The 23,618-nt window shown below is 46.2% G+C and overlaps 1 protein-coding gene and 2 long non-coding RNA genes across 5 annotated transcripts in view; 2 read left to right on the top strand and 1 right to left on the bottom strand.

Annotated features, from left to right (window-relative positions):
* Window positions 1-1,176: 1,176 nt before the first annotated feature.
* LOC140617470 (uncharacterized) lies at window positions 1,177-13,185 on the bottom strand. Its single transcript, XR_012017696.1, has 3 exons — window positions 12,618-13,185; window positions 4,511-4,617; window positions 1,177-1,585 (listed from the first exon to the last, which is right to left on the bottom strand). It is a non-coding gene; the product is annotated as an uncharacterized lncRNA (long non-coding RNA).
* On the top strand, window positions 12,138-17,407 carry CDKN1B (cyclin dependent kinase inhibitor 1B). Its single transcript, XM_072798973.1, has 3 exons — window positions 12,138-13,249; window positions 13,794-13,923; window positions 16,036-17,407. Exons 1-2 carry the CDS (start codon window positions 12,775-12,777, stop codon window positions 13,913-13,915), a joined length of 597 nt encoding a protein of 198 aa, XP_072655074.1. The 5' UTR covers window positions 12,138-12,774; the 3' UTR covers window positions 13,916-13,923; window positions 16,036-17,407.
* Window positions 17,408-20,952: 3,545 nt separating this feature from the next.
* The window catches only part of LOC140617468 (uncharacterized), a 40,397-nt gene continuing 37,731 nt past the window's right edge, over window positions 20,953-23,618 (top strand). Inside the window, exon 1 of one of the 3 annotated variants that reach the window (XR_012017695.1) lies at window positions 20,953-21,013. This is a non-coding gene — a long non-coding RNA (uncharacterized lncRNA). Of the gene's footprint in view, window positions 21,014-21,098; window positions 21,290-23,618 lie in introns of those variants that run through there. The other 2 variants (XR_012017694.1, XR_012017693.1) reach the window with 2 other exon arrangements.

The raw sequence follows: 23,618 nt of genomic DNA, 5'->3' as shown, positions 1-23,618 counted from the left end.
TCCCTTGTCGGGCTCCCAGCATGGAGCCTGTTTCTCCCTCTGCCTGTGTCTCTGCCTCTCTCTCTCTCTCTCTGTCTATCTGAATAAATAAATAAATAAATCTTTAAAAAAAAACAAAAGAAGAAAAGAATCAGGTTGAAGTTGTTACCTTGACTTTACACCTAATTGTGTGTGACTATGGACAAATCACTTTTTATCTGTATTTCTACTTCCTTACTTGTTAAGGGTTATAATAATACCTTGAATGCACAGTTATTAAAACACTCTGCTATGATCAAATGAATTTTAAATTCAGATTAGTATATGAGTAATGTACTAATGTACATTAATGTATAAGACAATCTGGAAATGTTTAATAGGTAGAATCTATGCAAATTTAGAGTTCATATACATTTGGAGGGGATTAAAACTCTTATGTATGCATTTTAAAAAGTAGGTTACAAATATGGTTGTGGTTTGACTTAGTTGCGGGATTAGGGTGGACTGTTCTGGCCTCGTGCTGCCCTCCTGTGCTGTTTAAACAACTCAGCAGGTCAGATACATTCCTGCCTGATGAATGCTCTGGCGGGGAATTCTATCTTATTACTAACCCTCTTCTGTCCTCATGTGGCCACAGAGGGCCTAACTTTTCTGGATGTTCCTGTTTCTTTAGTAAAGGAAGAGATGGAAAACTACTCTGAAACATTCTAGGTCAGAAAATCTAATCCCGCGTTAAGGAAAAAGGCTACAAATTGCATTTGATGCTGGAGATCTAACTGTTCCACTGTCATAGGAAGATCCTAAACAGACTTTTGAGGTTTGTAGAAGAATACCATCCTGACAGAGTAAGGAAAGGCTTTTTATCAAGAATAAATAAAAATGCAACTAATTGCCCTTTTAATACACTAAGAATTTATAATAGAGCCTTACACTGTTTATTTGGTAAATCAGACTGTTATGGTGGGAACAGAAGATGCTGTTCTACAATGAATTTCTAAGTAGAACATTAGCTAGTTGAAATATGAGACTCACAAGGAAAGCTAATTCTGTGCTAATTCTCTTAGCACATTCTCCAAAAGCGATTCCTTTCAAAGAGGTTTAAGGAAGTTTGTTGACATGACAATTTTTAGGAAAGTTCAGAAAAGATATTGAAAGAAGCATTGTGAAACCATACAAAGAAACAAGTAGAGAAGGTAATCAGTGGGAGGCACCTTTTTAATGTGTTTACTCCCCATCTGCCAATGCTCAGACCTTAACCCTGGCCTGCTTCCAGACTGGTTGCCTGATATTAGAACCTTCCCACCCTCTGCTTACAATAGGTACATGTGTGCATATTTTATTCATGTGGGTACATAGCAGTCAGGTTTTCATATCTTCCAGTCTACCAAAACTATTCTTATCAAGATACCAGTGACCTCCGTGATAGAATCCAATGGTAGGTCTTCAGTCTTCATATTTCTTATCAGCAGCACTTGAACCATGACTTTTCTCTCCTTGAAACTCTTTAGCTTGGTCTCTTGGTCATCTCTCTCTAGGCTCTATTCCAATCCAATCAATGGTTCCTTTCCAGTCTCTTTTTCCTAGATCCTTCCCATGTTCTTGATTTCTAAAAGTTGTAATGCAAAAAAAAGTTGGCTTACTGCATAGGCCTCTTTTCTTTTTTTTTTTCAAAAAATATTTTATTTAATTCAATTTTATTTAAATTCAATTTGCCAATATATAGTTTAACACCAGTGCTCATCTCATCATGTGCCCTCCTTAGTGCCCATCACCCAGTTATCCCATCCTCCCATCCTCCTCCCCTTCTGCAACCCTTTGTTTCTCAGAGTTAGGAGTCTCTCATGGTTTGTCTTCCTCTCTAATTTTTCCCCACTCAGTTTCCCTCAGGTTCCACATATGAGTGAAACCATATAATTGTCTTTCTCCAAATGACTTATTTCACTCAATGTAATACCATCCAGTTCCATCCACGTGGATGTAAATGGTAGGTATTCATCCTTTCCTTTTTTTTTTTAATTTTTATTTATTTATGATAGTCACAGAGAGAGAGAGAGAGAGAGGCAGAGACACAGGCAGAGGGAGAAGCAGGCTCCATGCACCGAGAGCCCGACGTGGGATTCGATCCCGGGTCTCCAGGATCGCACCCTGGGCCAAAGGCAAGCGCCAAACCACTGCGCCACCCAGGGATCCCTAGACCACATCTTCTTTATCCATTCATCGGTCAAAGGACATTATGGCTCCTTTCACAGTTTGGCTATTGTGGACATTGTTGCTATGAACATTGGGATCCAGGTGTCCCATCGTTTCACTACATCTGTATCTTTGGGGTAAATACCCAGTAGTGGAATTTTTGGGTCATTGGGTAGCTCTATTTTTAACTTCTTGAGCAACCTCCATACGGTTTTCCAGAGTGGCTGCACCAGCTTGCATTCTGGCCAACAGTGCAAGAGGGTTCGCAGGCCTCTTTTCTTCTCTGTCTAAACTTACTTCCTTAGTGAACTTATCTGGTCCCATAGCTTCTAGTCCCATCACCTAAATGCTGACAATCTCCAAATTTGTGTCTGCAGTGCAAATCTCTCTCCCCTGAATTCCAGACTCATATATCCATCTGCTTTCTCAACATCTCCATTTGGATGTCTATGGATATCTCAAGCTTAACACAGTCAAAGCAAAATTTGTCCATCTCCCAGCCAACCCCATCTCTGTAAATGGCCAAACTTTTCTTCAATTGCTTAGGCCAAAAAGCTTTGGAGTCATTATGGACTCCTCCCTCTCATGCACACATTTCCAATCCTTCAGCAAATCCCATTGGCTATGTCTTTAAAAACACATCTATCAATTCTATCCTTTTTCTGCTTACATTGCTACCATCCTGGTCTGAGCCGACATGATCTCCTTTTGGATTACTTCAGTGACCTGCTAACTGGTCTTTCTGCTTCTCTCTTGCTTCTTTGAAGTACTTCCCACTCAGTAAAGTGATCAAAGTTAGCCAAAGTTCATTCAAAACTCTCTGCTCAAAGACAGCTTATCTCAACTGGAATAAAATCCAAAGTCTTTAGCATGACCTATAAAGGATACATAATCTGGGCCCCTACTTGTCTGATTTCATTTCCTACCTCCCAGCCCCTACTTTATTTCTGGCTTTCTAGTTCCCTTACTATTCTTCAGCCATTCCAGGCACATTCCTACCTCAGGGCCCTGGGATTTGCTATTTCCTCTGCCTGGAACATACAAAATTACATAGTCAATGCCCTCATTTCATTGAGGTCCTATTCAAATGTCACTTTATCAACGAATCCTTTCCTGTTAATATAGCATCTGCCATCATTACTCTCGGTACCCTGAAGTAGTTTATTTTTCTTTTTAGTACTTGTAACAACATGACATACTATGCTTATTTGTTTGTGTATTGTCTGCCTTCCACACTTGAGTGTAAGCTCCATTCCATGAAAGCAGGACTTTGGCTATCTTTGTTTTCTACTGTGTCCCCAGAAAGGCTGGCATCTGGTAAGGGCTCATTAAAAATTTAATGAATAAAGGAATGAACAAATATTCATGTGAACAGTTATTCAGAGAGTGGTCAGGAGTAGAAAATGAGCACTTTCTCTCTCTCTCTCTCTCTCTCTCTCTCTGTCTTTTAGGTGTAAGTTTGCATAAACTGAAGACTGAGATCCTAATCAAGGGAGGTTTTCTCCTTCATGTTTTCTCAATTTAAAGAATAGAATGTCGTGGAAAACAGTGAATTGGTAGTGAACATGTTTATTGTCCCAAATTCCACATTCTAGTCACCAAGTTTGTCCACTTACATTTCAATCTTGGAAATTGAATAAATTGGGTAAATAAATCACATAAATCAAGCATGTGGTTATGAATCCAAGTTTTTCTGTTTATTTCCCATTCTTTTGAAACCAGCAATACTAGTAAATCTGCATTTGCTTACTATATTTACTTGAAAATGATGATTTTTCTCTTAGTAGAAATGCTTGAGGGATTTTTTTTTCTTTAAAGCATGACCCCACTTATCAATTTGAAACCCTTGAATTCAGTTTCTTTCAAAGATACTAATTTTCTTCCCAGGAATTTAAATCTCATTTCTCGATACCCCCCCACAAAAAGTCTCCTCCTCCTCCTCCTCCCTCCTCCTCCTCCTCCTCCTCCTCCTCCTCCTCCTTCTTCTTCTTCTTCTTCTTCTTCTTCTTCTTTAATTAATTAATTAATTTGAAAGAGAAGGAGAGAGAGAGAGAGAGCTAGCACTTGAGGGTGTGGGGGGAGGGGCAGAGGGAAAAATTTCAAGCAGACTTCCCACTGAGCACCGAGCTCGGCTCTGGGCTGGATCCCAGACCCACGAGATCATGACCTGAGCCCAAACCAAGAGTCAGAGGCTCAACTGACCTAGACACCCAGGCGTTGCCCCATCCCACCAACGAAACTTTTTATGAAGAGTGCATTGTACATAAATTAAGGCAATGATGCCTCAATCATAAAATTTACAAATCCACTACATCATTGCATCTTCTTCAAGTGTCCTCACCATGGACTCTGGACTGTGCTTCACAAGCGCAGGCACACTAGTCTTCATGCCTTTTCCGCTTTCCTCCGTGGCTTTGGAACACTCAGCCTTCTGTCTCAGGGCTTCATCTGCAGGAGTACATAATAGCATTCATCTCATAATTGTGGTCTTATGAGGGCCAAATGTGATGACATCAGAAAAGCTGCTTTCAAATATGTAAACTATTGTGTTCATCAGGAACATCTTGGATTCAGCTAACAGAAACCCATAAGAAACTAGCTGGGAAAAAAGCAGGGGAGACTGTTTTATAAACACAGTGCTGTCCCAAAAAAACTTAAGTCCAGGGAGTTGAGGTGCAGGATCCAGAAACTGGGGAGTCTTTGGTTGCTAAGTGTTGTCTGTCTTTCTAAAACCCATAGTTTCTCTTCTCTGCCCTTCTTTGCATGTCCATTTCTTTCTGCTGACACTCTACAGATAAAGTTTTGCAATCTTTATCTGCAAATCCAACACATATGGGCCAAAGAGACCTTTCTTAAAACAGCTCTTTCAATTCCAAATCTGCATTACCTTATTAATCTTTAACTTCCAATTTATGAACTGAAGGACTCTGAAACCTGGTTCCAAATTTTCAGGAGAGAGAATTTGGTTGGCCAAATTTAGGTCAGAGAGGATACCCTTCTTCCCTAATCTGGTCAACTTCAGGAACAGAATGGGAACAGTGTCATCTACTCTACTGTCCCTCAGCAAAAGAGGTTAAGGGAACAGACTCTCTGAGAAGAGAGCATGGGATGGTGAAGAAACAATGAATTTGCATACCTAGAGCACACAACATAAACATAAAAGGATTGAAAACACTATGTACATCCTTATTTCCATGCCTTTGTAAACTTTACTAAGTATCTGATGTGGCTGTATGATTAATGGCACATTTATAAATACGGACAGGCCTCACAGAGCCCCACTAACCGTGACGTCCCTTCACATAATGGTTCAGATTCATGTTTCTAATACTATGTCTTTTGCCCTCTTAACGAACATTGACTCTCTTTCTTTTCTTGGATCCAGTCTCAATGTGTATACTGACTGTATCAAATTCTTGATCTTCCCTGTTCTTTATCTCCTCAATTTCCCCCTCTATATTAATTACAATTGACTGTAAAATGCTATAGCAAATAGACCTAAACATAATGGTTCAATGAAATAGAAATGTGTTTTTTCTCTCAAGTCAGGTCAGGGACCCAGGTTGACGTCTTTCTTTCTTTCTTTCTTTCTTTCTTTCTTTCTTTCTTTCTTTCTTTCTTTCTTTCTTTCTTTCTTCTTTTTAAAGATTTTATTTATTTACTCATGAGAGGCACACAGAGAGAGAGAGAGGCAGAGACACAGGCAGAGGGAGAAGCAGGCTCCACACAGGGAGCCCGACACGGGACCCGATCCCAGGACTCCAGGATCATGACCTGAGCCGAAGGCAGACACCAAACCGCTGAGCCACCCAGGGATCTCTGGTTGACGTCGTTCTATCACCTTTAACATGTGGCTTCCAAGGGCACCTGGCTGGCTCTGTTTTGTAGAGCATGGGACTCTTGATCTTGGGGTCATGACTGCAAGCCCTACGTTGGGTGTAGAGCTTAAAACAGAAACAAAATGAAAAATATGTGGCTTCCAAAGTTGCAATAGTATTCACCCTTATAGCCCATGGGAAAGGGGAAAGAGAGGCAGAAGCAGGAGGCTGATGTGACAGGTTATATGCACTGGACCTGGAAGACACATATCACTTTTCCTTATATTCTGTTGGAAAATACCTAATCACAAGGTCACATCTATCTGCAGGGGCTGGGAAATTTAGTGTGGCTGGGCAGCTGTAAACCCAGTTATAATTATGAGCCTAAGGGAGAAACCAAGAATGGATTTGGGGGGACAGCTAGCAGTCTCTGTAACATCCTGCCTCTGTGTTACTGCTCTTCCTTAACGGCATTACTCTCTGAAATATCCAAGTGTGAGTCCTTAAAGTCCTCCTCCATTTCTCCATTTTTCCTCAATCCCGTTAGCTCTTTTTGTTGTTATTGTTGTTAAGGACTTTATTTGAGGGAGGGAGGAGGGAGGGAGAGAGAGAGAGAGAGCACACAAGTGAGGGAGAGGGGCAGAAGGAGAGGGAGAAGCAGATTCCCTGCTGAGCGGGGACCCTGAGATCATGACCTGAGTGGAAGGTGGATGCTTAACCAACTGAGACACCCAGGCACCCCCTCCTTAGCTCTTCTAACTACCTAAGCAATCCTACATTTGTTCTGTGCTTTTCATTCCCTCCTCCACAGCACTGCTTAATGCTGTTGTATCCCTTGCTTGAATAACTGCAACCAACCTCCAAAATAACCAAAATTACCTCCCTGAGTCAGCCTCTCTAGGCTTATCACCCATCTTTTACTCTGTTGTTAGATGTTACTTCCATTAAAAAAAAAAAAAAAAAAGATTTATTTATTTATTTATTTATTTATTTATTTATTTATTCATGAGAGACAGAGAGAATGGCAGAGACATAGACGGAGGGAGAAGCACTCTTCAAAGGGAGCCCCATGCAGGGGATCATGCCCTGAGCTGAAGGCAGACGCTTAACAGCTGAGCCACTTAGGCATCCCCAGATGCCACTTCCTAATACAAAGATCCAGTTTTCCAAGACAATCTAGACCCCTTACCAGTTACCTCTCCACCTACCATCAAGGCCGCAATCACCACATACAAAACATCTGCAGCTACTTTGTAGCTCAGGTGGTCATGCCAGATCGCCTCTTACCCTCTGTTCCAAATCCTCTCATCCTGGTCTCGTGACCCATGCTTCTACTCTCTTGCCTCACATCCATACTTCATCTAACAACCAGCTTCCTTTGGATTAACACAGTAATGGGACTGTCTACCTAGCTTTCCATTTTGTTCTTTCCATTTGCCACTGTCTCTCAGGGCCCAGGCTTGCTCTTCTTCAAGAGACAAACCTGGACAGTGATCATGTTATTTACTTACCAAAAGCTCTATCAGTTCCCACTGTTTTCTGAAGGAAAAAAAAATTTTTTTTCAGCATACCATCCATGGCCTGCCAACTGTCAGATCCCATTCCCCAATTACCACCCCTACCAATGCAGCCTGATAATCTTGCCATTTTTTTCATTCTTCAAGATCTGACATATATATCACTTCCTTGAAGGCTTCTTCTTTCTCCCTCTTTTGTAGTTCATCTTCATGCCCTGTTCTTCCATGTATTGCTTTCTACCTCTCTAGTGTTTTTTTTTTTTTAACATTTCATTTATTTATTCATGAGAGACACAGGGAGAGAGGCAAAGACATAGGCAGAGGGAGAAGCAGGCTCCCTGTGGGGAGCCTGAATGCAGGACTCCATCCCAGGACCCCAGGATCACAACCTGAGCTGAAGGCAGACACTCAACCACTCAGCCACTCAGATGTCCCTTACCCCTGTAGTTTTTTATGTACATGGTGGCTTCCCTCACACCTGATGTATACTCCCTAAAGGCAGGGACTGTGATTTAAGTCATCCTTTTAAGCACCACGCCACTGAGAACAATGCTGTGGGGAGTATCTCACACGTGGTAAGATCACATCATTCTGCTGCTTAAAACCTCCTAATGTCCCAGTGGCTTCCCATACCACTGGGTCCGTGATAAAAACTCCACATAGGCCTAATTGGTCTTTGATGATGGGAGTTCTTGCTACCACTCTTTTTGCTCCTTACTGTTCCTGGAACACATCACACAAGATTTCACTTCAAAGGTACTACATTGACTGTTCCCTTTATTGGGATACCTTTTCCCCAGCTCTTAGCATGACTTGCTTTCTACAGTCCTCAGGGCTTCTCTCCAAGGCCACTTTCTCAGTGAGACATTTCTTTTTTTTTTTTTTTTTTTTTTTTTATTTATTTATGATAGTCACACAGAGAGAGAGAGAGAGAGAGAGAGAGAGAGAGAGAGGGGTAGAGACATAGGCAGAGGGAGAAGCAGGCTCCATGCACTGGGAGCCTGACGTGGGATTCGATCCCAGGTCTCCAGGATCGCGCCCTGGGCCAAAGGCAGGCGCTAAACTGCTGCGCCACCCAGGGTTCCCCTCAGTGAGACATTTCTCGGCCACTCTGGTCACTTGGGACCTCACAGCCTTCTCTTTTCCTTGGCCCTGCTATCACTTCCTTACACAGTATATCTTTCATTCGTCTATTTTTGTGCTTATTTTCTGTCATCCTAGTTTAAATCTGTTGGTTTACTTCCTTAGCTCCAGAGAGATAATGCCTGATATACTGAAGGCTGTCAGTAAACATTTGTTGAAAGCGGGGGAGGGGGTGGGGGATAAGCAAGTTAATAGAGGTGCCCAATAAATATTTCTTAAATTGAATGAAAACGTCACAAACACTTGACTGTGAAATCATCAAATTCTGAAAGTATGTGGGTTGAGGAAAACAGTGAAATTGAGCGAAAGCTGTCATTATAAACAACCTCCAGGAAGGATTAAAATTGGGTACTTGTGGGAGCGGCAACTGGGCCGGGAATCCAGTACCTTCGCAGAAACGCTGGGGGGTGCATAACTCCTCCCCCCACCCCCCGGGGACTGCATCTGGGAGGCCAGCTCGCCCTACCTCCCCATTTGGACGCTAGTCGATCACACAGGTGTTTGAAGTTATTTTAGGGTCTGCCTCTTTCGGTTTGCGAAGGACACGGAAACCTTGATTGGCTTTCGTGACACCTCTCAGTTCTAGGTAGGAATCTAGCCCGAGTGTAAACGACAACAAAAACACCGCTCCGGACTCGATACTGGGGTTTGGGGAAGCAGAGCCCATTTTAGAGCAGCGGGAGTGGAACTTTCTGCCTTTGCGACCCAAGCTCCGCCTTCACACTGTTTTTCTGAAAATGTTCTCCCTGGCTTATTACTCTTCGGCAGCGGCCCACTTTCCGCAGGGGGATGGCGCTCCGATCTGCACATTCCCTCTTCCCTTGGGGGCTCCATAGCATTTTTTTTTTTTTTTTCCACGCTTCGACGCTACCGCTGCAGACGCCTGCCTTCTCATTATTTGCCCTACCGATCTCCGATCTCCGGTGCCCGGACTGTAAACAAAACACTTTAGATCATAGCAAGGTCGATGTAAGCACAGCCTTTCTGCTGGCAGCCAGTCGTCTTAAGGTGGCGTGACTGTGACTCGTTTACTTTGCAAGATTAACGAAGCAACAAAATGGTGTTCCTACATGTTACTTGCAGAAAGATTCAAGGTGTGTAGGGGACAGAAATATTAATTTCCTATTATTACTTGAGATATTAATTCCACGAATAAAAGGTTTGTTGTATGTTGTGATACTCTAGAATATCTCCATTTACATAATATGTAAATGGTCTCTGCATTTAGACATCTGAATTTATTCTTATATATAACATAGAATTCCTGTGTAGTCTAGCAGTTGTGTAAAAATGTCAACAGGAATCTAATTTCAGAAATAGAGTATAAATCATGGTATGGAGGCCTACCCTCATTTTCCTGTCCTTCTCCCCCCTCCTCCAGTCCAATAAGTTAAATAGCATGTTCCCTGTTAGAAAAAGATGAGAGGTGTTACTTGGATCACAGGTGAAATATCTTTGTCAATTACGTAGGAAGTCCTGACTTAGAAACAAGTTTTGGACACTGCCTCTCTCTCTCTCTGCTCTCTGGGTATCACCCTTGTCCGTTTGGAATCTGCATTTTAGTTGAACCTAGTGCATAGTGATACAAAAGGCCAGTGACAGCTGCATATAAATATCAGTGACCACAGGCCACATCAAGGAAACATCTGCAGGCAGCCCAGGGAATGAGCAGGGGCCATTTTGAATCCCTTGTAAGAGAGGAGGACCAGCCAGACTGCAGCACAGGCCAATCCAGACAAAACCTGAACCATTAGGAAAGAAAGAAAGAGAAAAAGAACCTGCCTGAGAGTTAAGGAGACCCGCCTCTAGCCCTGGCTCTGCTATCCACTGGATGTGTGTCCCTGGACAGGAAACCTCTCCTGCTCTCAATTTCCTCAGTGGTAAAAAGAGAGGGTTGAGCCACAGGGTTCAGAAGGGCCATGCCAGCTCTTACATTCTGGAGTGCTGAGGTGAGGCACGCACACAGAATGGAACACACAATACGCGGTTAAGAAAACAGGTTAAGAATCAAAGTCATCTGTAGCACAGATGCATAAGAAAACATTGCTGTGCTGTGCACTATTAGAACAGAAGGAGAGCAGTTTCCAGTAAAATGTATTAACTTTGGCCCAGACCAAGATTATATGAATGGGGGTGGGATGGGGTGGTGTGGGGAGACAGTACAAGACCCTTTGAGCTGTGTCTCGGATAGGACAGCCCTCCCCCCTCCCCCTACCGTGTTAAGTCCTATCTATCATCCTGCTCAGGATCAAATCGGTAGGTCCTTTCAAGTTGCAAAGTGGAGTACAGAAACGCCCAAGTTAAGAATATCAGACGTGAGGACACGGTCGTGGTGGGTTTATGAATCATTTCATAATCTGGACTTTCCGATTACTTTCACCCTTCAGAGACTTGTAGCCCTCTAAAGGCATTCCCTTGCATCTAAATTTTGTTGTGGGAGGGTTGGAGCAGTGAATCTGGTGGGAGAGAAAGGTGGAGGAAGGAAGGAGCTGTTGTATTTGGCGGCAGGACTCAGGTAGAGGAAACTGCTACAACCCGGGAAAGAATTGAAAACTATAAAGAGGGGACGGGTTCCCACACGCAGCCCAGGTCAATGGCTTTCGCTGTGCTCGGGAAGCAAGAACCCGGGTCAGGGTGTAACCTCGCTTTTGAAACCCAAGTGTGTCTGAGGCAGCTACAAAAGTTTATTAGGGACTTGGGAGGCCAGTGGAGTTTTTGATCTTGAAATTCTTATTTTTATTGCGGGGAGAGCTTGGGTTCAGAATACATGAGAAGTGCTGCGCCTACGTTCGCCTTGGCGTCTTCCCAGAGCTCCCGCCTCCCCCAGAACAGCAGAGCCTCCTAGGTTCAGAGGGAGCTAACCACTGCTCCCCGCTAGCAGAGGCACCCAGGTCGGGGTGGGGGTGGGGGCGGGGGCGGGGGCGCGGCTCCCGGCCCCTCCGCGAGCGCCAAAGGCCGCCCAGCCTCCCCGCAGCGCCGGAGCCGGGGGGGGGGGGGGGCGGGGAGAGCGCAGCTGGGGGCGCAGAGCTCCCACGCCAGCCTCCGCCCCCCGCGGCCCGCACCCCCGGCTCGGCGAGCGCGGGGAAGACGAGCTCGCCACCGGGCCACCTAGGAGGTCATCTGATCCTGCCCCCTCCGTCTCCCCGCGCGCGGAGCGGGCGCGCCAGGCAGCGCAGCGCGGGGACCTGAACCCGCGGCCCCGCCGCCCCCGCCCCCGCCCTCCCCGGCTTCCCGGCCGGTTGGCTAGTTTGTTTGTCTCGTTTTTAATTTCTCCGAGGCCAGCCGGAGCAGGTTTGCTGGCAGCCGCGCACCTCCGGAGTCACGCGACCAGCCAGGCTCCGGGCGGCGCAGTCGGAGGCGGGCGCGCGCCCGGGGAGGCGGGGCGGGGCGGGGCGGGGCGGGGCGGGGCGGGGCGGGGCGAGCGGGAGGCGTCGCGGCCGCCGGGGCCACCTTAAGGCCGCGCTCGCCAGCCTCGGCGGGGCGGCTCCCGGCGCCGCAACCAATGGATCTCCTCCTCTGTTTAAATAGACTTGCGGTGTCAATCATTTTCTTCTTCGTCAGCCTCCCTTCCACCGCCATATTGGGCAACTAAAAAAAAGGGGGCTCGTCCTTTCGGGGTGTTTTTCTCCCCTTCCCCTGTCCCCACTGCCTCGCCGCTCCGCGACGCCGACGTCCGCAAGGTTTGGAGAGCCGCTCGGTTGGCGGGACCCGCGGGCTCGCGGCAGCCCGGGCTTGGACTGGCTCTGCCGCCCCTCCCCTCCCCTCCTCTGCCCTCCTCTGCTCGCCTCTGCTCGCCTCTGCTCTGCTCTCCTCTCCTCTCCCCTCCCCGCCCCGCCCTCCCGCTCGCCGGTCCGCTAGAGCGGCGGCGGCTCTCGGCTGCCGGGCCGGGGCTTCCCCTCACCCCTCACCCCTGCCCCTCCCGCCTCCCGCCTCCCCCGAGCCAGCGCGCCCCTGACGCTCGGGCAGTTACTTGCGCGTGTTTGTTTCTCTTGGCTCCGAGCGCGATCGCAGGGCTTTCTAGGGGGCGGTTCGGGCTGGGTCGGGGCGTTTTGTTTTGTTCAGTTTTGTTTTCCGAGAGAGGGAGAGAGCGCGCGCGCTCGCGGCGGTCGTGAAGACCGGGGAGGAGGATGTCAAACGTGCGAGTGTCTAACGGGAGCCCGAGCCTCGAGCGGATGGACGCCAGACAGGCCGAGTACCCCAAGCCCTCCGCCTGCAGGAACCTCTTCGGCCCGGTCAACCACGAAGAGTTGACCCGGGACTTGGAGAAGCACTGCAGAGACATGGAAGAGGCGAGCCAGCGCAAGTGGAATTTTGATTTCCAGAATCACAAGCCCCTGGAGGGCAAATACGAGTGGCAGGAGGTGGAGAAGGCCAGCTTGCCCGAGTTCTACTACAGACCCCCGCGGCCACCCAAAGGCGCCTGCAAGGTGCCGGCGCAGGAGAGCCAGGACGTCAGCGGGACCCGCCAGGCGGGGCCTTTACTGGGGTCTCAGGCCAACTCAGAGGACACACACTTGGTAGACCAAAAGACTGATGCGCCCGACAGCCAGACGGGGCTAGCGGAGCAGTGCACTGGGATCAGGAAGCGACCCGCGACCGACGGTAACGACCCCTCCCCAAGCAGAGAAGGTCTGGGTGCCCAGGACCCTAACCGCAGCTTGCTTTTCCAGAGTATTCCGATGTAGTGGAGGTGGGTGGGGGGAGCGAACTGCCCTCCTCTTGGGTTTTAAATGCTTGTCCGCCTGGCTGCCTGGCTGCTTATGATTTTTAAGTCAGGAGCCTGTTTTTAAGTCAGTGAGATGCTGTTATCTGATCATTGCTCCAACCGAAAACATCGCAGTTCCTCCCGGCTGGCCAGCGCTGGGTCTGTGACTACGTTGGGATGTTTATCAACGGCCTCCCTCTTTGCAGTGGGGAGAGAGAGAGAGAGAGACAGCGAGACAGCTCTAGGGGCATAGAATACACTTTCTGTTATGTGAAAACAACCTCATTCTGTGCCCTTAAAGGCCACCGGGAATGACGGATCCAGGATGGTGGGTGGAGGTGTGGGTTTTTCATCCCCTGACTATTGTGCCAACTTGTGTCAGCCATTGTTTTTCTAATAAAGATTGTGTGTGTTCTTTTTAAAATTCCCTCCTGCCCTTAGATTCCTCTCCTCAAAACAAAAGAGCCAACAGAACAGAAGAAAACGTCTCAGACGGTTCCCCGAACGCGGGTTCAGTGGAGCAGACGCCCAAGAAGCCGGGCCTCAGAAGACGTCAAACGTAAACTGCTCGGTGGGTTGATGACTAGGAGCAAGAAACTGACACTCCGAAATGGGCTTTCACACCCCGAGATACCCAATCTTGGTGGTTGCTGGCAGAATGGAGCTTGTGGGTTTTTGTTTCTATTTTGTGAGGTGGAAAAGTAGGAATGGGGAAGGCTGGGAATCGCTGGTGGGGATCCTGTAATTTTTTTCACACTGTCTACGTCCTGAGGTCATTTTTCCTTGAAAACACGGAATAACCAGAGCAAGTGTCCTAGCCAAAGTACTTGTGACCGAGGCTGGATGATGAGTGGGAAGGTCAATTCCCTGTGAATCCCACCAAAACCGTTGGGAACAATAGGTTCTTTCCCCCCATCTGAGCAAGAACTGGGATATGCTTCAGTCCCACTTCATAAGAATTCTTTTCCCAGAGGTTTCAAGTTGAGTCAGTAACAGATTTTGAGCCATACATGGGAAGAAGGCAAATAAATGATAAAAGTTAAAATTTGAGGGAAAGGGTGCAGATGGCTCATATTTGGTTGATCCTATGGTTAGTAGTGTGAATAGTGAGGTACGTCACATGATCTTTATCATTTTCTTAAATTGTCACTTTCCCTGTTTGCTTACAAATTTGGGGAACAGGAAAGGAACCCTGTGTATTTTTTTTTTTTTTTTAAAGGAAAGCTATAGTATGGAAAAATACTAAGGTTCCTACAGAATTTCTGGTAACACTGAAGTTGCAAAGCAGAAGTTAAATTAACTCTGCTGGAGTAAGCAGTCCAGGAACACGTCACCATGTGTATGCTAATTGTGCTACAAAAGGATCATTTGTATATTAGTAGGGAAATGTATAATAGATACACGGGCTGGCGAGGGTAGGTCTACCCCACACTGGAGAAGTGGAGATTTTTTTCCATCTACTAAAATCTGATCAGTATGAACAGCTAATTTGAATAATTCAGCACTCAACTTTTCATAGATTGGCTAGCCATAGTGATCAAAGTGCATATGTTAATAGTTTGAAAACTTACCAACAAGGACCATGACCTCTTTTTTCCTCCAGAAAACACACTCACAGCTTCGCATGTAGAGATTTTAGTAGATGTTGATACTAATTTTCAAAATCCTCATTTATAAAAAGGTAAGAATAAAGAACATAGAGTTTAAGGCGAGATTCCAGTTTGCTGTGTTTTTAGACCATAGTAACATATATATGAACTTCTTCACCCACATCTGACGGTTTTCAAAGCTTATACAAAACATCACTCTGTAGAATGTCTATATTACAGTTGTATATGAAATGGGAAAAGTGTATGAAAAAAAATTTCTGAAGCAACCTGCAGCTTGGGACTTGTGGTTTTTGACCTGTAGCTTAGCTCATCAGATGAGCCACTGTGAATCACACCTACTGGATTTTGATCTGACCCCATTCTGACATAGAGAGGCATTTGTTAGTAAATATGGCCAGTTCAGAGAATTCTAGAAATAGTAGTTAAGAACCTATTAAGAAGCATTCATTTGTATATTTTGCATATGACTAAGAAACTAGAATGTTTTGAAGAAGTATTAATAGAATTTTCTTTAGAGAACATTTATGAGTTAGAGTTCCGATTAGTTTTCAGATTTAGAAGACTCAGATGCTCTTGAGTATTACAGTTTCTTAATTCTCCTCTCTTTCTTAGTATCTTTGACCCCGATTCTCTAGACGAGGGTTTCTCAACCTCTGCACTATTGACATTTTGGGCTGAATAATTCTTTGTGTGGGACGCCATCCTGTGCATTAGTAGAATGTTTGGCAGCATCCCTGGCCTCTACCCACTAGATGCCAGTAGCACCCTCCTCACCCCCAGTGTGACAACCAAAAATGTCTCCAAACATTGCCAAATGTCCCCTGGGGGACAAAACTGCCCACTATTGAGACCCACTGCTCTCAACAAGAATACACACACACAGAGGAGAGTAAAAATCCAGTGAAGGAAACATTGGATGGAGAAGACTGTAGTCATCAACTTTTAGTACACACTTTCTTTTCCATTGCTCAGGTATTTCACAACTAAGAGAGTAACAAAAGAATTCCTGTACTTTATTGATAATGTTATTCTGGTGCTTTTCTCCTAATTCCTTCTTCTTTTTTCTTCTGCAGAATTAAGAGCATGTTTCCTTGTTTATCAGATACATCACTGCTCGATGAAGCAAGGAAGATATAAATTAAAAATTTTAAATACATATCGCTGACTCCATGGAATGGACATCCTAAATAAGCACTGAAAAACAACCAACACAGTAACACTAAAATTTTAGGCACTCTTAAATGATCTGCCTCTAAAAGCATTGGATGTAGCATTGTGCAATTAGGTTTTTCCTTATTTGCTTCATTGTACTACCTGTGTATATAGTTTTTACCTTTTATGTAGCACATAAACTTTGGGGGAAGGGAGGGGAGGGTGGGGCTGAGGAATTGGCATGGGGGGCTATGAAGAGCTTGCTTCCATTTAGAGCAAGGAGAAAAGTATATGACTTGCATGGAGAGAAGCAGTTTTGGGGAAGGGTTTGAATTGTTTTCTTTAAAGATGTAATGTCTCTTTCAGTGAAAACTGATAATTCATTTTAAAAAATCATCCGAATTTGAACACTGGTTGCAAATAATTGCTAATTATTTTTAATTATTTTTACATGAAGCTTTTTCTTATTGGGAGCTCAAAGATTCCGTTATATAGTAATAAATGGCTTTTTTTCTTTAACAGCAAAAACTATCTTCAGTACCCCCCCCCCCCCCGGTTTTTCATAAAATCGGAATTTACCAGTTAATTACTCAGCAGTTAGGTAATCATTCCAGGTAATTCTGGGCAAAATTCTGGGGTATATGTGTGTGTGTGTGTGTGTGTGTGGGGGGGGGGGTGATGGTAATTCTGAATGCTCAGAATCCACCATCAAATTTTTATCAGGTTTATTGAGAAATTTTCTTTGGACTTTGGGCTATGTAGACACAGTCAAAATAATTTTAAATCTTGGGAAAAATTTTAAAGATCTGTAACTTCACATAAAAAAATAATGAAATAATTTTTAATTTAAAGCTTCTCGTTCTGTTGGTTAATTTGCCCAAAGGAAATGTTTTTAAAAGAAAGTGTGTATAAAGCACACGTGGAATTACTGAAATGGATACTACATCTTTAAACAGTATTTTTACATTGCCTGTGTATGTATGAAACAAAACCGGTTGAAGTGTACCTGTGTACATAACTCTGTAAAGACACTGAGAAATTATACTAACTTATTTATGTTAAAAAGAGATTTTTTTTTTTTTAATCTAGACCATATACAAGCCAAAGTGGCATGTTTTGTGCATTTGTAAATGCTGTATTGGGTAGAATAGTTTTTTTCCTTTCTTCTGTTAAATAATATGGCTATGCTTAAAAGGTTGCATACTGAGCCAAGTATAATTTTTTGTAATGTGTGAAAAAGATGCCAATTATTGTTACACATCAAGCAATCAATAAAGAAAACTTCCATAGCTATTCATTGAGTTGAACTGTAATGTGCTTTATTAAGCTTGGGGTATTTGACCTGGCATACTAGTCATACTTGCACAAATATAACACAAAGTAGCAAATATCTTGATAATTTAGGCCCACGTCTGAGATGATGTTTATGTGGCTCTGAATATAGTAGTCACTGTTTTCCACTTAGGAAAGTGCTACTTTTGAGTGGACAAAACTTTAGACGTGTAAAGTGGAAAAGCCACATTTTCATAAAAGTTTGTCAAATCTCCAATAGTTCAAATATTTAGGTCTTATAGGGTATATATCAGAACCAAAAATTTTTACATAAGTGTAGGCTGATCACACATTTGCAGGATTGAAAATGAAAGTAACATGGTGACTTCTCTAAATTCTGTATTTACACACTGCAAGTGTTGTGAGAAATTAGAGCAATTGTTCAGACCATCTAATCTACACCTTTGTCCAAAATATTTATATACAGGTCCTTTAGAAATTTGCATGCATTACACACTAATTTAGATAGAACAGGTATTCTCCAAATTAAACTGGTCATGACAAATCACTCAATTCCGAAATTTCCTGGTTATAATCTACACCACCTAAAACTGGTTAATGTCAATAACCAAATCTGAGTGTTTGGGGCCCCACATCCACATGGCAGAGATATTTTTTACTTAAGAAAAATTTAAACAAGGCATTTTCAAGTCAAATTTTCTTAAAAAAAAAAAAAAAAACCCAAAAAACAATTAGTTACTTCACACTCTTACAAATGTAGCTGAGGTGTAAAAAGTAAATTGTTTTTTTCTAGGAATCTGCAGATGGTTAAATCACGAAAATCTGAATTTGGGTTAAGCAGTTTCCGTCAAATACCTGAATTTACATTATTGCACCCCAAAGGGGGCTCTAAACAAGATAGTTTCAGCTTATTTTGATCTGAAGTTACTTTCAAAAAAAAAAAAAAAAAAAGGGACTCTTCGGCTGCGGGGAAGGGAAAGGAAGATCATTTGGTGACGGGGCTACATCTTCCAAGTAGGTATTATTTTAATTAAAGGCTAAAGGTGTTTTTGTGATTCTATTCAAAACACGCAGACGGGGTGTTTTTCAGGAAGATACTGAAAAAGCAAGAAAAACAAAAGGGGGGGGGGGAAGGAATGAGGATCAGGAAATAATGAAATAAAATTAGTTTCTCTGAACCAAAGAGGACTTCTAGAAGTGTTTCTAACAGAGGGAAAAAAATCCTCTTAATTGCTGCCTGCACCCCATTTTCCTTTCCTCAAGAGGCATCTTCGATGTGAATTTTTAGAGACTGCGTGTTAGGAGCGCTGGGCGAAGAAGTGGATGCTCGCCGCGCCAGGCACGTTCACAGGGACGCAGCCCCCGGAGTCACCGGGTCGATCCTTTACACGTCGGTGTCAACTCTCCAAGGGCGTCCTCGAGTCCCGGGCGTCCTCTCCCCGGCCCCGGACGGCGGGGCTGGCTGCGGGCGTCCCTAGGCGGGGATGCGGCCGCCGGCCCCGGCCCCGGCCCCAGCCCCCACCCCGCTGCCCGGGGCAGTGCGCCGCCGGCTCCGCAAACTGCCCCGAAGCCCCGCACCCGCCCGCCCGGGCCGCTGCGGGGGTCGGGCAGGCTGGCGCCCCCGGGACCGGGAGCCCCTCGAGTCTCGCCTCTCCGCCCGCCACAGGCAGCGCCCGCGCCGGCGGGGTCGGTGCGCGCAGTTCCCGCGCCCGGGGCGCCCGCAGGCCGTGCAGGGCGGCTGCGCCCGGGCCCGCGCAGCGGCGCGGGGCGGTTTCTCACAAACTGTCCCCCCTCATCACCTCTCCTCTGGGGTCAGAAGAAGCGGAAGCCCCCGCTCCTTTCCACAGGCATTCCCTGCACACCAGCACCTTGCCAGTTCTCGGGCGGTGGCGGGCCGGGGAGCTGAGCGAACGGGAGAACCTTCCCGAGTCCGTGGGCCCTCCCGGGCAGCCGCCCGCTCCCACCCCCACCCTGGGCTCCAATGATCCGCAGCCCCGCGCATTTCGAAAGGCTGCCCGGCTCGCCGGCGGCCGGGGAGGACCGCGGCGGCGCGCAGGAGGGGCCGAGCGCCACCGCCGCTCGCGGGGTCCCTTCCAACCTTAGAGCCGCCCGGCGGAGTCCCCCCCCCCCCCCGCCATCGCATCCCCGCTGTCGAGCGCGGGGCACCGGGGCAGGGAAGAAATGGGCAAACGTGGGGCTGGGGCTGTGACTGGAGGACGTAAGGGACCGCGGATCCACAGGACAGGGGCGCGCCCACCGCCCCGCCGCGCCGAGCGACCTTCCTCCGCGGCCGCGCAACGCTGCCTTCGCCATTTCATCTTCATCCTTGCGAGCGTACGCACTTGCTGTCCGCAAGCTTCCCTCGGACCGAAAAGGTGTCCTAAAAGCACATCTGGGATCGTCAGTGTTTCCCAGAGCGTGCATTTCTTTTTTAAATGTGCCAGTTCTTTCACCTGAGCCACACCCTGCGCCCGCTCCCCTCCCTCCCTCCCCGCCAACAGGAAGGTAAAATCCTGCACACGCACTGGGGAGGGGGCAGGGAAGGCGCGCCCACGGTCCTGCGAGACCCCCACCGCCCCCACCCTGGGGGTGAGGGGAGAGCGCCTCCCGGATCTCGGCTCGCGTGGGGGTGGGGTGGGGTGGGGTGGGGTGAGCCTCAGGCAGACCCTGCAGAAGCGAAAGTGCAGCGTTTGCACCGACACCCAAGTCCCCGTGCGGCCGTCCGCGTCCCAGGCCCGTCTCGCGTGGGGACATACAGGGGGCAGTTATCGGAAGGCGCAAAATGCAAAAATAAATGGGTGCGTGTTGGGCGCGAAACGTCGACGCGCCTCAAAGGGCCGCGAAGAAAAGGCAGGGAGCGGGCGCGCGGCGGGGACGCGGGGCCGGGGGATTGCATCATTGCAGCTCCCCCTGCAGAAAATGGGCTCCGAACCGCGGCGACCATCATGGCGCTCGGGTCGGGCCGCGCTTCCCGCGCGCCTTCCCCGAGCGCTCGGGCCGCGGGCACCGAGCCCCAAACGCGCGTTTTGCAAACCTTGCCCCCCTGCCCCTCCCCCTCCCCCGGGCGCCTGCCCCCCCACCCCTCCCTCCTTTTGTGTGCCTCTGTATGTGAGTGCGTGCGTCCGTCTGAGTGTGTGTAGGACTAGAGAACTTGAAGATTATTTTTTTTTCTCCTCTTTTTTCCCTCCCGTGCTGGTGGTTGTAAACTTGATTGGCATTGGCTGCGCCCACTGACCCCTGCGCCGAGTCCACCGAAGATTTAAGGTGGATCCAAAAGGCTGCAGCTTCAGGCGGAGTCTCGCGCTGTGGCTGGTTTGGGAGGAAAGGGAGGAAAGAGGAGAAAAAAAAAAAAAAAGCAAAAAAAAAAAAAAAAAAAGCCCCAAACCGTCCGCCCGGCGCGTTTGCACGAATCCCCTGCGGTACCAGCCCGCGCGCCCGCCCCGCCCGCCGCGCTCTTCCTCCGCCCACCTCCCGCTCCTTCCCCATTGGCCCGCCCGAGCAGTTTGAATTTTTTTTTTTTTTTTGGATGCTTGTTTTCTCGTAAAAAAAAAAAAAAAAAATACAGTCCCTCGCATCGTACAACGGAACCCACTTTGGCGGCCCGAGGTGGGGTGTTTTAGCTGGATTTGGGGAGAGGCGGGTGGGCGGAGCATCTGTGCAAAAATTTTGCCCCGAAGTGCGGTTGACATTGTGCGGGCGGGGGCGGGGGGAGCGTGGGGCCGCGGTAAACAAACCGAGAAGCTTCGGCGGGGGCAGAGATGTAGTATAAAACGTTAATGGATGTCCAGGGCGCGCCGTTTCCCCGGCTGCCGGCCAGAGGTGCTAGGGAAGCGCTGACAGGAGCCCGGGAGAGGAGGATGCACCGTCCCCTGCCTTGGAAAGGTAGACTTGGGGAGCGCTGGGGCTGCGGGTGAAGGTGGCCCGGAAAAGAACACCTCCTCACAACCAAGGAAGGGGGGGTGGGAAGAGGAAAGAAACTGGCTGGGGAGATGTAAATATAGCTCAGGTCTATTATTTCAAGCGCTACTCAGCTAGAATCCATCATAATTCAGCCAGTCGCTGTCATTTTTATTGGATTTTTTTTTTTTTTAAGTTTTCTGTCTTTGATGCCCAGAGGTTTTTTGCTTAAGGCAAATGTGAAAATAAAATTGAGGAAAAAGGGAATATGACTTTTTAAAGTGCCTTTGATTTCTGCGTCTGGAAGTTCAATCTTTTGATAAAGTCCTTTAAGATTTAGGATAATGAAAAAAAAAAGATTTAGGATAATGTTATTTGTATTACAGGTCTAATAGAAATGATATCCCTTACTAATTGTAACCCAATTAGGTTTTACTATGCTGTGAAATTCTCAGAAGTTTATGATTCAAAGTATTCTTCAAATCACTCTATCTTCAGATTAGTGAAGCCAGCATATATACATATGTTTTGGGGGTCTGTTACTCTTCCTGCAGTGTAGCTAACGATTTTAAGCAGACGTGCAGCCCAGCCTTCAGCCCAGTCCTAACAGTTACTAACTTCCCCAGCCATTTTTTTAGTTAACTCCTCCAATCCTTCCTGACCCAACTAACCCTGTGCTTACTCAACCTAACAAAGCTCCTGCGACCACCGTAAACCAACCCACCTGTGCCCTCGGTGAGGTCCTCCAGATGGACTGGCAGTCTCGGGAAGTAATGAGTTCCTCATCCCTGGAAGTGTGAATCGGGCACTAGACTGGATGACCCCTTGATAAGGACATTGTAGACAAGGGCCATATATCAAGTGAGTGTGAGAACTAGTCCCTTTCAAAGTCCGTTCTAAATCCTTGAGATATTGTATTTCCAATCTTGAATGCTATGGATATCCAGTAAATTAAGCAATTTTCCCTGGTGATTACCATTTCTAGAGTTGTACTGTCCGGTATGGTAGCCTGCCAGAAGCCGTGTGTGGCTCTTGAGCTTTTGAGTATGGCTATTCCAAGTTGAAATGTGCTGTAACTGAAATATACACCAGGTTTCCAAGAATTAGTATGAAAAAGAATGTTAACTATCTCAATAATGTTTATATCGATTACATGTTGAAGTGATAGTATTTTTGGTATATTGGATTAAATAAAAATGTTTAATTTCATCTGTTTCTTTTTACTTTTTTTAGCCTGGTTAAATGGACAATTTTAAGTTGCATATGTGACTCCCATTATATTTCTCTCTCTTTTTAAAAAATTTTATTTATTCATGAGAGAGAGAGAGAGAGAGAGAGGCAGAGACACAGGCAGAGGGGGAAGCAGGCTCCATGCAGGGAGCCCGATGTGGGACTCGATCCCGGGTCTCCAGGATCACACCCTGGGCCAAAGGCAGATGCTCAACTGCTGAGCCACCCAGGCGTCCCTCCCATTATATGTCTATTGGACATTGAACACCTATGTTCTAGACCAACACCTTTGCTAACTTGAAGCACTGTCTTTGAGAGTGGTAACTAATAATACTGAGGAGTAGCTGGTAACTTCCAGCTGCCATTCTAACTTTCCAACTGAAATCGTGGCCCAAACAGCCTCTGGAAACTTTAAAAAGAAGTCTGCCAACACCTAACACCTACTATTTCATCTTTAACACTTGGTATTGGGTTTGAGCCCAGACTATGGAAATATGGTACAGATATGTGTCTGATTAAATCAGACTTGATAACAGCTTTCCACATTATGTAAATAGAGGAGTCCAATATGTTAGAAATGACCCTGGAAAACAATTTAGACTCCAAACAAAGTGTCCCCAGTAGCTTTTCACCACCACCACTCTTCAGTGGACAGGAAGGCAGTGGGCAGACAGAGCGATGTTCTCTCTGTGGATATATCTCTAGCAGAGGACTTCAACAAATGAAATTGTGTGCCATATTCTTGGATAGAAATACTCAATGTGATAAAGATGGCAGTTAAATTTATACTTTAAAAAATTATACTTTTACACTAAATTCTGGTAAGTTCTGATTATCCTATTCCATTGTTCTATCAGTTTATGTATTTAGGACTATATTACTTTAATTACTGCAGATTTAGAATTTTGTCTTAATTTCTGGTAGCACTAATTCTCCATACCCAACCATTCCCTTTACTCTTCCCCCCCCCCCCCCCCCAGAATTTTCCTGGCCCATTTTGCTTGGCTTTTTTCCCATTTAGATTTAAAATGAATTTGTCTAGTTGGAAATATAATTTTTATTGGCATTAAAAAAAATGGAGTGG

This window comes from Canis lupus, chromosome 25, assembly GCF_048164855.1.
Source record: "Canis lupus baileyi chromosome 25, mCanLup2.hap1, whole genome shotgun sequence".
In the NCBI taxonomy this organism is placed as follows: Eukaryota; Metazoa; Chordata; class Mammalia; order Carnivora; family Canidae; genus Canis; species Canis lupus.
This window is presented reverse-complemented; position numbering and strand designations above follow the sequence as displayed.